At 37.5% G+C, this 16434-nt stretch overlaps 1 protein-coding gene across 15 annotated transcripts in view; it reads right to left on the reverse strand.

Annotated features, from left to right (window-relative positions):
• Positions 1-16434, reverse strand: part of HNRNPC (heterogeneous nuclear ribonucleoprotein C) — a 66645-nt gene that overhangs the window by 30154 nt on the left and 20057 nt on the right. For 11 of the 15 annotated variants that reach the window (XM_064570774.1, XM_045900494.3, XM_045900489.3 and 8 more), the window contains 3 exons: positions 9534-9811; positions 3929-4043; positions 3283-3330 (listed from right to left, as the gene is read on the reverse strand). In XM_064570774.1, coding sequence (XP_064426844.1) covers positions 3283-3330; positions 3929-4043; positions 9534-9774 — 404 coding nt within the window. In that variant the 5' untranslated portion in view covers positions 9775-9811. Of the gene's footprint in view, positions 1-3282; positions 3331-3928; positions 4044-9533; positions 9812-12252; positions 12342-16434 lie in introns of those variants that run through there. The other 4 variants (XM_045900497.3, XM_045900495.2, XM_064570773.1 and 1 more) reach the window with 2 other exon arrangements.

The following is a 16434-nucleotide window of genomic DNA, read 5'->3' on the forward strand; positions in this document are numbered from 1 at the left end:
TGGGTGACTCAGTCGGTTAAGTATCTCACTTTGGCTCAGGTCATGATCTGGGTCCTGGGATGGAGCCAGTCATCAGGCTGCGTCAGGTTTTATGCTCAGCAGGGAGTCTGCTTCTCCCTCTCCCCCAGCTCATTCAAGCTCTCTAATAAAATCTTAAAAGAACAAAAAAAACCCCCCAAACCTAAAGAAATGCCATATATGTCTTGAAACATTTATGTGAATTTTATGTTTTTAAGGGTATGACTAAAGAGATTAGGTAGACACTGATTTAACCCCACTTACATAGGAAGACCCAGAGCTTTCAGCTCATCTCAGAGCCAATTTTCCATTCTGCTTTAATAAAGAATCCAACACAGCTGATTTAGGATCATTATGTTAGCAACAAAGACAATAACAAAAGTCTTAACCTTGCAAATTATCTTCAGAATGACTTCTGAGAAGAAACTAATGCAATTTTCCTGACTAGTTCTTTTTTTGACCAAACAGGTTCATTTTCCCATCACAGACCTTAGTAATATACTTGAATCGGCTCTTTCCCAGATACTGCCTGGTTGTTGCTCGATTAGTTATCAGAAGTCTTTTTCTACTGGCTGAGATTAGAATGGAAGGAGAAAGACATTACTTTTCACCAACCCTATATAAAATCAAGCAATACATCAGACTGACTAAAGTTATTCTCTTGCCTCTTGAAAAACGAAAGAGCGAGGCCAATAGTGGCACTGCCACCAACTTTTAGGATCAGATAGCAGTGGAAAGAAATTTGAAGGTATTTCTGCAAACATCTAAATTTCTTCTCTATTCCCTGCTGTTTACAGCTCTTTTCAATTAACCCTTCAGAAGTCCTCACTCAAAACAATCTTTTCCGAACTTATAGTGGGATGATGGTAGGGACGGTCCAAAGTTTTGCTGCCTCAACAGGACAACTAAAAAGTAAAACTTTAGATCGCTATTCTCATGAAAAAGGTAGGATTGTACATGTTAAAATTCTCTATCACTCAATTTAAAACAGGAAACAGGAGTTTGTGTGACAGTCTATGGTACACCCCCAATTATTTATTATATATATATATAAATGTATTAGAATTTTTCTAAAGGGGGCCATGAACAAAGATACAGGCTAAGAATTACAGAAATGAAACTACTTCCCCATCCCTTCTTACTCTCGACTCTGACATCAAATTTCTTGAAAAACTTCAAAAAAAAAATATATATATATAGATAGCAGGAAGGACAGAATGAAGAGGGGAAATCGGAGGGGGAGAGAAACCATGAGAGACTATGGACTCTGAGAAACAAACTGAGGGTTCTAAAGGGGAGGGGGGTGGGGGGATGGGTTAGCCTGGTGATGGGTATTAAAGAGGGCACGTACTGCATGGAGCACTGGGTGTTATATGCAAACAACGAATCATGGAACACTACATCAAAAACTAATGATGTAATGTATGGTGATTAACATAATAATAAATACATACATACATATATACACACACACACCTCAATACTGAAGAATCTACCTATATACCATGTATACCAGAATCCCTATAGGTATAGTTGGGCATAAGTATTTTTTTTTTTTTTTTTAAAGATTTTGTTTATTTATTTGAGACAGAGAGAATGGGAGACAGAGAGCATGAGAGGGAGGAAGGTCAGAGGGAGAAGCAGACTCCCTGCCGAGCAGGGAGCCCGATGCAGGACTCGATCCAGGGACTCCAGGATCATGACCTGAGCCGAAGGCAGTCGCTTAACCAACTGAGCCACCCAGGCGCCCTGGGCATGAGTATTTTTTAAGCAGAGTGTGTGGTGAAGGGTAGCTGCTTCAGATTAACTTAGTAGGTCTCAGTGCCTTCAAGTCACTCACCCAATGATCACATTTTCAGTAGCAAAGAGATGCCCAGATCTGTTCTCATTTTATATTTTAATATTTTCAAAGTATGAGAATCACCAGTTTTCAATATATGTATTCAAACATAAATAGACACAAATATGTGAAGAAATCTCTAAGGACAAATGAAAGAACCATTCTGATGATGCATGAAGAATAGTCAATCATGCAACCTTAATATGGCATTTAAAGATCTTAACAATGTAGGTCCAAACTATTTTTCCAGTCTTATTTTTTTGGCCTATTAATTACTAGCTTGTTGCAGTCCATATCTCTCTCAAACACAAAAAGTATACATGTTCAGGCCTTACTCATAGCGTTTACTGACTGACTTGATTCCATTACCCGACTCCCTTGGCGTGACTAATCAACTCAGTTCCAAAAGTTCTAGTTTAGGGAAACATTCCCAAATCAAGACATTATTTTTATTTCCAAAGCAAAAATTGATCTAATTGAAATTCTTATATATATTAACATCATACTTATGATTGGAATACCGAAAACCTAAGATGAAAAAGCAAAGGAAAATTCATACTAGATCAAGTCCAATATAGGAGGTATGCTCCATATACCTCCATATAATGCGTAATTAAAAAAGCAGGAAACCAAATAAACTTAGTATTTTCTTAATGTTCACGAGGACTAATGTTAACAGAATGCCAATGTTACTAGTATCTTTTGTGTATTATGTCATTCCACAATAACTCCTATATCATCACATCTAAATCTCTAATTCATAATTGTCCATAATGTATCCCTATCCACACATCTTCCGATTTCTCAAGTCTCTTCAACAAATACTAATGCTCTTCTGAAGGCACACACACACACAAATCAACCATTGTTCCTACCACCTTGGCTTTTAGAATGCTGTCAACCACCACCCCTAATCTACAAGTCTTCAACACTTTATATAACCCTAAAGCAATTTATATTGTTAATTCATTTATGTATGCTTACTGTATCCTATTTTCTATTAGTTGGTTTGCTCAAGGGAGACTTACGGATCTTTTTTTAAGTAGTTTTGCTGTAATGCCCTACAATGCAAAGCCAAATGGCAAGTATGCAATAGGGAAATAATGAAGAGAACATGGAAATGCTAATTCAGTCCTATTTTGTCATTTGGCAAGTCTGGCACACAAACTCAAATATAATACTGGACATGTTCCCATATGCCCTGACACTATATAAACTGATTCTTTGAAATCAACAGAAATGTCACCCTAGTATAACCCAGACAATTTGCAGGAAGGTATTTTTCATTTTGTTTATCGGGGGGGGACTTTGACAACATGTTTGTTGTTCGTTACTACAAAGAGAATGTTCATTACAAAACAGAAAAATAAATGGTTCTTACTAAATGGCTTTTTACCAGAATAGACAAAACAACTTTAACATACCTGTCATAATAATCTCGTTGAAAGTCATAGTCCAAGTCAAAAGAGGAGCTGAAAAAGAAATACCGAAGAGGATTAATTTGGAGCTGTTGATGTAAATTGACAATAGCAGATGGGAAAAACAAAAACAAAAAACCATGCAAAACCAACCATAACAAATAGATCAAGAGATTAGCATGGAATAATCCCCAATCATTTAAGCAACAAATCACTAAAATTCCAATCATCTTAGAAGCCACTGGACATGCAGCAGCTAATTTGCAAATTTAGGCGTAAATCTGCTACAATTTCAACATAAAACATAATAGCTAATATAAGAACACTGAAAAATACAACAGTAAACCAAACATTCTTATGCTACCCTCCCTTCCCTTTCATAGTTCCCAGCTTCTTATACAAACTAAACAACTCTCAAAGATTTCATTGTATGTTAAAAATAGCAAACTGCTCCTTAGTAAGTAAAAAATCTCAGGGAATTCTAGTAATTCTCTGGGAAATGGGCGAAAAGGAGGTATACTAATACAAAATTAATAAAGCATTTTTACACAGATAAAACATACTACAGTTAACCCTCCCCACATCCAGAAAACAGATAGAGAAGATGCCCACTGATGGACACAATGCAGTTATAAATAATAAAGTTCCGGACCTGAGTAGAGGGGACGGAGAAGGGTGTTCTGGTACTGACCCGTACATCTCCGCTGCAGATCGTTTCACACCTGCTTTTCCTCGGTTCACTTTTGGCTCTGCGGCCAGATTAATATCTGAAAAAACAAAAATGAAGACAAAAACTTTTAATGACAACTCTGTTGGGGCAGGGACAGGGTAGAATTTTAAACTACAGTATTTAAAGGTGTACATAGTATATAAATCAACAAAGGCCGAACACTGTATCTCATCCTTCCTTATGTAAGGCTAGTACTTAGTATTTCAATACTTTGTCCTCTGTACTGTTAACGTAAAAAGTACTCATTATATATAAGACACACACACTCATATATAAGACACGACATTTCTCTTTGGTACCTTCTACCCTCAGCTCCCGCTAAATGAAACTTGCTATTAAGAGCATATATTAGGAATCAATGAATGACCTCAGAGATATAAAATATATAGCAATTCACGAATTATTGATACCCTCAAATTATCCCCAAAGGCGAATTTTCATTCTCCTTACAAACAGGATCAGCTGTAAAAGTTGAATAAAAATAGTTAATAAATACTATTCAGGGGGCGCCTGGGTGGCTCAGTCGTTGAGCGTCTGCCTTCAGCTCAGGTCATGACCCTGGGGGTGCTGGGATCGAGTCCCACGCCTCATCGGGCTCCTTGATCAGCCAGGAGCCTGCTTCTCCCTCTCTTGCTTCCCCTGCTTGTGTTCCCTCTCTGTCTCTCTCTCTGTCAAATAAATAAAATCTTTGAAAAAGAAAAAAAAAATGGAGACTTCATTAAAAAAAATACTATTCAGTGAATTGCTGAACCTTTACATACACATTTGTGTGTGCACTTGTCTGTGTGCACACACACGCACAGACACACACACCAAGGGAGACTTAAGGGAACAAAGGAAAAGTCCTAGTTTCCATAAACAACTAATGTTATTAAAAACAACTATTCCAACATGGCCAGCTATATAACCCTGCCACCCACTGCCTACCAAACAAAAGAATTCATATCTCTTTCTTGTTCTAACAAGAATCCGTTGGTCAAAAGCCAGCTCTCCAAAACTTAGTTCATCAAATGACCAACTAAAAAACAGATTTTTAGTACACTATTTGCTGAACACCATTACATTTATGAAGAATCTGCAGAGTTCTTGGTTCACTAAACTCATTTCCAATTTTTAGCATCCAACGTTAACAACCTTGCCTTTACAGTTGACTTTTTTTATTTTTATTTTTTATTTTTTATTTTTATTTTTTAAGTAGGCTCCAGGCAGTGTCCCCCAGCCCTACTCCCAGCAGGCCCACTCTCAAATCTAAAAATGCATTTAGTAATCTTAATTTTAGTAAAAAAACAAACAAAAAGGCATAGTTATTTTGAAACTGTGGTACTAATCACACACAATTTTTTCTTAAAAAAAAAAGTGCTTCCTATTCTGCCTGAAAACTAGACAGAAGCAATTAAAATTGAATTATAGATACTTCTGGTGTACAGACAGTGGCTTCTATATAATTCCCATTATTTCAGTAAGTGGCAAATCGAGATTTAGGTCAAAAAATACATCAGATCACCTGGAGTATCTTGTGGTGCCAGAAAGCAAGGATGCAATGAAATTATAAAAGTAAGGTCTCAAGGACACAGGTTACACTGGCCACAGATGAAGTATTTTGAGCTCTAAAGAAGGATATGGAATGTACTAAAACACATCAATTTAAATTATTAGAGGAATTAATATTATGGGGGCACCTGTCTGGCTCAGTCAGTACAGCATGTGACTCTTGATCTAGGGGTTTTGAGTTCAAGCCCATGATGGGAAAGAGCTTACAGAACTTACTTAAAAAAAAAACAACACACAAAAAAAAGGCTAGGCAACCCCCTCGGGTCCCTTCCCTCCTTGGGAGCTTTGTACTATCACTTTGCTATTGCTCAATAAACCTTGCTTTGCTGCCCCTCCTACCCCACCCCCCTGCTAAAAACTTTCCAACATAAATGGTATTTCAGAAAAAGCAAATATTAGTGAGTTGTTCATTTCAGAAAAGTTATGCAGAAGGAAACTAGAAACCTACTCTTCTGCAACCCCTAATGAAATATCTAATCAATGATCATCAATGGATGATCACCATTAAGGTGAAAAACTGATGGGAAACTTTTTATCACAGATGGATCAAGATCTAAAACCTGAACCCAAAATATCCTTAACATCACTAAAAATGGGCAACCATGTTAGGTTGCAATCATGTTAGGTGTGATACAATATAAAATACGTTAACATTATCCACTGTAACTGAATCAAGCCTCTAGATCTGCACAGTCCAATATAGTAAGCTGCTAGCCACAAGTCTCAATTCAGATGCATTTTAAGTATACATGTTTATATTTCTACTGGACAGCACTGCTCTAGATCTAGCAGTATTACACAAAACAGAGGTAGAGAAGAACAAATTAAATGACACCACAAAGGATCAAATCAGTACACAGTATGGAAGACACTGAGGCTTTCTTCAACAAATTAAATGTCAAACTTTTTAAATGGGAAAGAAGGGATGGGGAAACTCAGATTTAAAAGACATAAGGGGTGGGGCGCCTGGGTGGCTCAGTTGGTTGAGCGACTGCCTTCGGCTCAGGTCATGATCCCGGGGTCCTGGGATGGAGTCCCGCAACGGCTCCCGGCTCAGCGGGGAGCCTGCTTCTCCCTCTGACCCTCCTCCCTCTCATGCTGTTTCTCTCTCGCTCGCTAATAAATAAATAAATAAAATCTTAAAAAAAAAAAAGGTTGAGACAATAAAGCCATCTAAATATGGATTAAATATTTGATGGTATTAAGGAATTACTGTGAGGTTTTTTTAATATGCTGTAAGAGCAGTGTGGTTTGCCTTTTGTTAAAATTTCTTATCTGGTTGGATATATGCCGACGTCTTAAAATTACTCTAACAAAATTTAAAAGAAAACCAATAGAAAGAACAGATGAAAACAATTTAAATACTGGTATCTGTTAAACCAGGTGAGATGTGGGTTGCCTGGGTGGCTCGGTTGTTAAGCGTCTGCCTTCGGCTCAGGTCATGATTCCAGGGTCCTGGGATGAAGCTCTGCATTGGGCTCCCTGCTCAGCAGGAGGGAAGCCTGTTTCTCCCTCTCCCACTCCCACTCCCCCTGCTTGTGTTCCCTGTGTAAAATCTTACAAAAAAAAAAAAATAAAACTAGGTGAGATGTACTTATACACGATTCATTAAATTCTACTTTTGTGTTACATTTCCATGACAGTTTAAAAAAAACAAGTATCAAAAAAACCCTGTCTTTATGATGCAAAACTCCTGTTTTAGTTCATTTTCACTGCAGCCATTTTACAGATGCCCAAATTTTATACATGTATTTTCCTGTTCTTTGGTTATAGGACAAATGGGTATGAAAATTTCTTATGTATTCTCAATTACAACTATTCTATGTATCTTCAATGTCAAGGATTACAAGGCTCTCTTCCAATATTTTTCCTTCCCAATCCAGTATGGTTAGGATTTTTTTTTTTTAAGTTTTTTTTAAATTTATTTGACAGAGAGAGACACAGCGATAGAGGGAACACAAGCAGTGGGCGTAGGAGAGGGGGAAGCAAGCCTCCCGCTGAGCAGGGAGCCCGATGCGGGGCTCAACCCCAGGACCCCGAGATCACGACCCGAGCCGAAGGCAGACGCTCAACGACTGAGCCACCCAGGTGCCCCCAGTATGGTTAGGATTTTTAAAAATAGTATTTAAGAAGTGTTTACAAATTACACAAAACTTTTATTCTAGCATGAAAGAGCCACTGAGAGACCATAATCAAACATTCAAAATAGTATAAAAAGTGAGGGGCGCCTGGGTGGCTCAGCCAGATAAGCATCCGACTGTTGGTTTTGGCTCAGGTTATGATCTCAGGGTTATGAGATGGGAGCCCCGTAGGGCATCGTGCTCCGTGCTCAGGGGGGCCTGCTTCAGATTTTTACCCTTTCCTTCTGCCCCCTCCCCCTCACGAAAATAAAATAAAGAGGGAGCCTGGGGAACTCAAGTTAAGTGTCTGCCTTCAACTCAGGTCATGATTCCAGGGTCCTGGAATGGAGACCCACATCTGGCTCCCTTCTCAGTGGGAAGCCTGCTTCTCCCTCTTCCCGTGCTCCCCCTGCTTGTGCTGTCAAATAAAAAAATATTAAAAACAAAACAAAAAATCTTAGAAGAGCTGCTCCTGCTATGAAGAGTAATGCTGTTTACTACAAGAATGGAGCTGTCACTTATTTAAAAAAAAAAGAACTGTTGAAACTTTACAATAAATCATGTTATGTAAGAAGTATTTATTAAATGCTACAAACATTATGAAATGCTGAAGTTTTGTGTAGTACTATAGGGAAACACCAACATGGAAACACTTAAGGGGACAAAAATCCACTGCAACCTGAAGAGAGGAAGCCAGGTAGAAAATAAAACATTAAAGGTGGAATTAAACTTGAACATTATGCATTTAAAAAAACCAAATACAAACTCCTGAATATGCTGAAAACAAAATGAAAATTTAAATAAGCCACCACAGGAAAAATCAGAAAACTCTCAATTAAAAAAAGTCTCAATTATGAATTGCTATAAACTTTATAAATCTAAAGTAGTAATTCTGTTTAACTGCTAAGCAATACCTTATCAACAATGGAACTAGCCATTCTTTGGCACTCAAGAGGTCTTGTGTGCTTATTCTCTCTTATTCATAAAAAGCAAAAAGAAATAGACTTTTGTCTTACAAACCTTTCAGCTTCCCTAATATTCACACCCAGGAAAATATAAGCTATATAAAATTAACTATGATTCTGACAGCAAATCTTAGCAACTGATACGTGGTTAGAAGACTATTCAAGGAGATGAAATTCTACAATCATCAAGAACATACTTATGTGCTCTAAAGTCTTAACATGTAATGAGATTTTCTAAAGATTAGAATATAAACATCTGAGCAGAGCTCAGATCTCATCTTCCAAACATTTGAACATGGTAGATCAGGAGACCCCTTATTGGGGAAACTAACACCTAAGACAAAACCAGCTTGTACTGCTAATGCTAAAACATATGCAACAGTATCTTTTATTGAGCGTAACATGTTAGACTTGTATTAGAAGATTCTCATGAATCATCCTAATTAATCCAAATTCTTGGTAACACCAAAGTACTATTACCTCAGGTAAGAACAGAAAACAGACTACGTACTCTACCTCTGTTTTAACAGATGAGAAGACTCACCAAATTAGGTGGACTGCCCAACACACAGTTGTGTCAAGTAATCTGACTCCACAGCCCATGAGTGACTAAGCTATAGTCTGCCCATTCTACTGTGAGCGGGAGGACAGCTATTTAGGCAGTAACTGTACCTGACGTAGTATTATCATTCCTATCCTCCTGACCTTACTCAAGACCACCAACTCGTTATCCAGTTTCTGCTACACAAAAAGGAATAAAATCCTTATTTAGCCAGTTATACCTATAACCTAAATTTTTTTTACTTAGCTTAATGGAGAGAAAAACAGAAGCATGAACAGGAAAACCTTGTATCTCAAACAGTCAACGAAGAAATTCAACCCAGATCTTACCTAAAACCTGGCCAGCAATCATTCTGCCATCCTCTCCTGCCACAGCAGCCCGGGCATTTCTCTCATTAACATACTGAACGAAGGCAAAGCCCTTATGGACAGAGCAACCAACAATTTTGCCGTATTTTGAGAAGATCGCCTCCACATCAGATTTCTTGACCACAAGAGTATTGAGATTCCCAATGAATACACGGGAGTTCATGGAGCGAGGATCTGTCTTGTTGGTAACATTGCTGGCCATTTTCTTTGATGGTAAGGTTCCTCACAAAGCTGAAAAACTAGAAGGGAAAAAAAATGCATTCAGGTGGGGAAAAAAAAGATAAAATCAAAATACTCCTTGATAAAACTTTCTACTCTTTATTTTGAACCACTGTGACTAACTAGAGTATCAGTGAACATAAAGAGCTCTCACGGCAGCAAGTACATTACTATTTTAGAGAGGAGAGCTCCTGAATATATGCATCCTTATACACATTCAGGCTCCATCTTCCCTAGTCTATTCCAGCAGCACTAGACTACCATTTCACGGGACAGTGGGTGGGGAAGACTAGCAACACAATTAAGGATATTATTCATTTCAAATGAGCCCTCTTTGTTCTAAAGTCCTCAAGCAATTCAGAATCCCTTAAGCTCTCTACCACCAACTTTTCATTGTATTTTTAACCTTCCCTGTCATACTAACCTAACCATTCTCTGCCATATATCAAGAATTCCACGTTCTTATACATTGCTATTATTAAAATGAGGCTCACCTATTCCAAAGATCTACAAAACTCCAAATTCTGCCCACAAACCATTCTTTAGCTAAATTTGTTCAACAGACACTCTCCCCTTCAAGTATAATTAACTTTATTATACTAAGGCAATATATAGACCCAAATCATTCACTCTGGAAATATTTCTGGTACATTAATTGATTTATAATATGCCAGAGATACCTTAAGTAACAATACCATCATTTTATAGAATGCAATGACTCTTGACCTACTTTTTATGTGATAATCTACAAAATACAGCTAGGATATTTGTTAATACTAGATGGTGATGATGATAAAACTAGCAGATAAAACACTGCATGAATCAAAAGAGGACCAGGAGAACTAAGAGTACAACTTTCCTCAGATTGTTTCAAAACAAAAATTTTTTATGTATATGAAGGTTCAGTCATAATTACATGGAGATTCATGATACTATCATCTTTTAGGTCTTTTTCAAGTGGAAACATTTTGACATTCTTTTAGCTTTTGTATCTGCTGCTCCTTCCCACTCCAACTACCAAAACTAAACAGAGTTTAAGATGGGCCCGCATTCTTAAGATTTATTTCCCATCCATCCCTTTGACACTCAAATGAGGTACCAGTGTCTAGTATATTATCTTTCCAATCCCCAGGAGAATGACAAACTAGTTCATGGATTATGTAAAAATACCTTCTATATACATATATATGTGACAAAAGAGGTAGCATAACATCATTTATACAGACTAATATTCTGATCCTTAAAACACCTACTCATTTCACAACTAGTACCCAGATTTTTTAAAGCTGTTAACAATTGCTTTTCCCTCCTAGCCTTTCTAAAATTCAAGAAATTGTCTTTACTTGATTTGTTTCTGAATTATAGCTTTATAAACAATAGTTAATTTTTTTAGACTACGCAATAAAAATTTACTGAACAGTAGCACAGAGTCACCAACACCCTTTCAACTCTGAGTCCCAGAAAGCATCTTTAGAATGTCAAAAAAAAAAATGTAGTGAAAGGCCTAACTGGTTTCAAATATTACTTGCTGGTTAAGGTATGCTATTATTTTAAGTGGGGAGAACTTAAGCCAATTTTCTACAAATATTTTCACCAAAAATAAATATTCTACATATTACAGTAAATAATAATAAGTATAGGAAAAATCTTCCTAATTTGAATTAGCAATTACCTGTGAGGGGAAAGAGGATGGTTCTACATGACATCAGGAAACTGAACAAGAGTGTAAAACACCAAACAATAACGTCCTCTTCAAATATACTCCTTGGAACCACAGAACGGAAATCGGACTATTCTCTCACTTTTTACAAAGATGGTACATAGCTAGTACCAATCTAGAAGTAGACAACTCATTACATATAAAGAATGCCTTAGGATATTAAGGATTAATACCCATGGAACTCCATTTGGAAAGGCTGGTAAAGAAACATCCAGATACACAAGTAAAAAGGTGCTAACAATGGTTGCCATCTCTGAATTTAAGTATATAATCTATTTTCTCCAATTCTATGTGGTTACTAAATTTGCTACAAGAATCATGAATTGTTAACAGAAAAATAATAATGACCTCAACCTCAAAAGCTTGGCTAAAGTCAGTGGAATAGCTTTCAATGCCCATACTTACTCTAAGAATTTAATCAAGATCTGAGCAACAGTAAAAACAAGTGAACCCACAAAGGTCCATTAATGTTGCTCCAAGGAACACATCTTCTAAAGAATAAATTACTACAAATTTATAAATTTTTCCCTGAACATTTATTGAGTATCTGTTGAGTACTAGGTACACCAAGGCCACTTCAGAGGAAAAATAGGAAGAGACAGGATTCCTCAGAGTTTACACACTAGTGATACCACTGTTTAAAATTTTACTGAAGAAGGAACATATTTCCCAAAATTTTACAAATAACCAAATGAGCTTAGGTCACATTTCACCCTACCTCTGATCATTAAGGCACCTTACCCATGAAATATCTGCTGGGGGGGGGTGTAAAATGGCCAGCATCCTAAATGCAAAGAAACTACTGCGGGCAGGGGGAACCCCTGGGTTTCCTAGAAGAAAAAGCAACAGCAAAGCAGTTTTTGAATGTTCCTGAATCCCCACATAAAAGCAACTAGATAGTAAACTTGGGTGTCAAGGAACCCCAATGGTACTCATAAAAACGTCTTAAGGTGCCAGAGCAGCTTAGTCTCTAAAATCTCAAAACTCAGAGCCGCACGTGCAGCATTCCATTCTTAAAACCTTTCCAACCCCCAAAGTAACTATTATTCTAACTTTATAGTAATCACTTTAATTTTACCTGTGTGAGGGAGCAGGCGCACAAGCAGGGGAAGGGCTGAGCAGGGAGAGAGATGAGGAACTCGATCCCAGGACCCTGAGATCATGACCTGAACCGAAGGCAGACACTTAACTGACTGAGCCACCCAAGCACCCCTTTTAGGTAAGTTTCCCTTCCATCCCTTTAAATTCAAATTTATTCTTTGAAGAATACAGGGTACACGACCTGAAGTTTCCCAATCTGGATTTTCCACAATTTCATACTCTTAGTACAATTCCACATATTCTTGTTTTTTTTCCCTGAAATTGGAACCTGGGACCAAAGCCTTGATCAGATCCATGTGTGAATCTTTTGGAAGACTATATATAAATGACATTGTCTTTTTGTGGTTATTAATGCTTAAATTCTACACCTTAAGTATTATAGTTTCTTAGGGTTTATCTCTAATCTATTACTTAGAACAAGTTTCTCTTGCATGTTGGTAACAGTTTGCCTGTGCCCTCTTATTTCTAGAGTCGGTTCTAAGTTGGTTTTGCTGGGTATAAAATTTAGCATTGCATTTTCTTTCTTTAAATATGTTATTATTCTATTTACTTCCAAACTGTCACAGGGTCATTCTAAATTGTAAACCTTGCTGACAAAATTGTTTTTACAGGCTTTAGTAGTTACAGGGTTTTTGCTTTATGCTCAGCGGAGAATCTGCTTTTTTTCCTTTCTCTCTCCCTCTGCCTCTCCCCCTGCTCGAGCTCACTCTCTCTCAAATAAGTATCTTTAAAAAAATTTACAAGTAAAAAAATAAGAATAAAGCAAGTTTCAGAAGAAAACGGGTTAACTTTTGCTTTTTACCTTACCCCTGTAGCGTATTACATTCTACATGCATTTTTAATTTTTAACAACCTGGTATTCTAATTACCAACAACTACAGTCTTTAGAATAATCTGCAAATCACTTTAGGGGCACCTGGCTTCCTCAATCAGGAGAACATGCGACTCTTATCTCAGGGTTATAAGAGATTACTATATAAAAAAATAAATAACTGCAAATCACTTTAAATAATGTGGGAATTATGATTAAATGTTTAGTCAAAGGGTGCCTGGGTGGCTCAGATGGTTGAGTGTCTGACTCTTGGTTTCAGCTTGGGTCATGATCTCGGGGTTGTGGGACTGAGTCCCTTGTTGGAGTCAGCGCTTGGTGGGGAGTATACTTGGAATTACCTTCCCGTCTCCCTGTGCCCGCCCCCACACCCTGTGCATGCATAATCAAGGGGTCTCTAAAATAGATAAATAAATCTTTAAATAAATGTTTAAGTCAAAAAGCAGTATTACAGTTGTTCAGGAACAGGAGACATACATAAACTATTCACATAAAAATCATACTTAGGAAAGAGCAAGACTCTGCTTTTGGTTAATCCTTATTACCTATAGTTCCTCAAGAAGTCCAGTTCCTCAAACCAGTTTATAAATTCCACAACCAGAAGTTTCTGGCACGTTCTGAACACTCAATATTTCCTCACAGACGAAATTAGTCCAGTCATATCCTTTTAAGTTTTCTCAGAGAAAACCTTTTTAAAAGTTTTAATGTTAATTCCAGTTAGTTAATATATATTAGTTTCAGGTGTTAATAGAAAAATCATTTTTTTAAAAAAGTTTATGTCTTTATGTAAGTAATCTCTACACCCATTGTGGGACCTGAACTCATCCCAGAGATCAAGAGTTGCCTTTTCTTCCAACTGAGCCAGCCAGATGCCCTAAATTTTTTTAAGTCAAATTCATTCTACTTGTACACAGAATAAAAAAAGTTTCTTTCCTAAAATTGGTTTCAAAGAGAAAAATCAAGAGAGTAGATTTCTGGGGCACCTAGGTGGCTCAGTTGGTTAAACTTCCGACTCAATTTCAGCTCATGTCATGATCTCAGGGTTGTGGGATCCAACATTTGGGCTCCACGCTGGGTGTTCAGTCTGCTTAAAATTCTGTCTCCCTCTCTCACTGCCCCTCCCAACTCATTCTGTCTCTAAAAAGAAAAAAAAAAATAAAGAGGGTAGATTTCTGAAATGATTATGTTCCATTGATACTGTGCATCCTATTTTTTTGTGTGTGTGCATCCTGTTTAATTCACTACTGATGATTAAGTGAATCTGGTTTCCAGCAAAGCAGAATTTGAACACAATACAATGGAATAAAATGAACATTTTCCTAATGGTTATTTGGGTAGTAGCACTCAAAACTGTAGTCCATGGGTGCATATGAATACAGGTGTTTGTATACTATATATTTTACATTTATATATACACGTTTTCATACCATGGTTTTTTTTTTATACATGGGGCATGAACTCATGACCCTGACATCAAGACCTGAACGGAGCTCAATAGCTGGATGCTTAACTGATTGTGCCACCCAGGAGCCCCTCATCCCATGATTTTTATCATCAAAGGATCACTAAGGCATGTCTTATCTCACGGGGAGTCTGCTTCTCCCTCTCCCTCTGCTCCCTTTTGTTCTCTCCCCTGCTCTGCTCTCTCTTGATCTTAAATAGTAAGTAAAACTAAGAGATTTTAGTAGCAGTGTGAAGGACAAGAAATGCTTAAGATTTGTGGATATATTCAGGTGCCCCTGAATTTAAGTTACTTTAAAAAGTAACTGAGGGGGGCACCTGGGTGGCTCAGATGATTAAGCGTCTGCCTTCGGCTCAGGTCATGATCCCAGGGTCCTGGGATCGAGTCCCACATCAGGCTCCCGGCTTGGCGGGAAGCCTGCTTCTCCCTCTGACCCTCTCCCCTCTCATGCTGTTTCTCTCTTGCTCGCTCTCTAAAAAATAAATAAAATCTTAAAAAAAAAAAAAAAAAAGTAACTGAGGACGCCTGGGTGGCTTAGTCTGTTAAGTGCCTGCCTTTGGCTCGGTCATGATCCCAGCATCCTGCTCAGCGGGGAGCCTGCTTTTCCCTCTGCCTACTACTCCCCTGCTGTTCATTTTCTGACAAATAAAAAAAAGAAATGTTTCCATTTCCACTCCTGCCATTCCAATTACATCCTAAAACCAGTAAATAAAATCTACATCTGGTTAGAATGTCAAACCTGTCAAAATTTTGTTTTTAACTGTTCGTTCTGAAGCTCGTGCTATTCTCATTCTTTGCCCTCTTGAGACAAACCTATCTTGGATTTGCAATCTAGGTAAAAGTTTGGTAAATGTAACAACTACCCCGTTTAAGTTAGCATTAAATCTCAAGTAAATTCTGCTGGGAAGAGGTGCAGTAAGGTGGGAGAGGCAGACTGCATGATCTGATTATTATGAGAGGTGTTGGATTTTGTTAGGTGCAGGGCCAAATTCAATTTATAACTGAAATCAAGCCTTTAGCTTCCTTTCCTTTATTTGCAGGGCAGTAAACTCCACCTGTAGTGGAAACTAACTGGAAAGACAAATACTTGACATAAACAGTGCCACTTATTCAGACTGTGTTCAGTATCATATGTAGGCACATTTACTACAAACAAAAAAGCCCATCAGAGAAAATAGGTAACAAACCACAAGATGTTTCTAATGAAGATTTCAGCCAATCCTCTACCTGTTCACCCTATTCACCTAGGCTACTCACAGTTATACTTACTCATACCACATTATGTTAGTCCAGGAAAAAAAAAAAAATCAAATACAGTATCTCTATGGCTTATGAAATGTCAAATCATACTAACTAGAGAACAAGGGAAATAACTTGCCTCAGACAAGAAAATTCAGAACCCTACCTTAGAATTTTCATTACTACCCCTTAACTAGCCTATACATTCAATTTGAATCAGATGCAACTACCATTATGGCTGTTATTTCCCATCTTTCTGTGAAGAATACAAAAAGCAAAGTATCACTAGATG

Source organism: Mirounga angustirostris, unplaced genomic scaffold (assembly GCF_029215605.1).
Source record: "Mirounga angustirostris isolate CCGP_5_RB_7025 unplaced genomic scaffold, mMirAng1.0.hap1 SCAF_9, whole genome shotgun sequence".
NCBI classification, from domain to species: Eukaryota; Metazoa; Chordata; class Mammalia; order Carnivora; family Phocidae; genus Mirounga; species Mirounga angustirostris.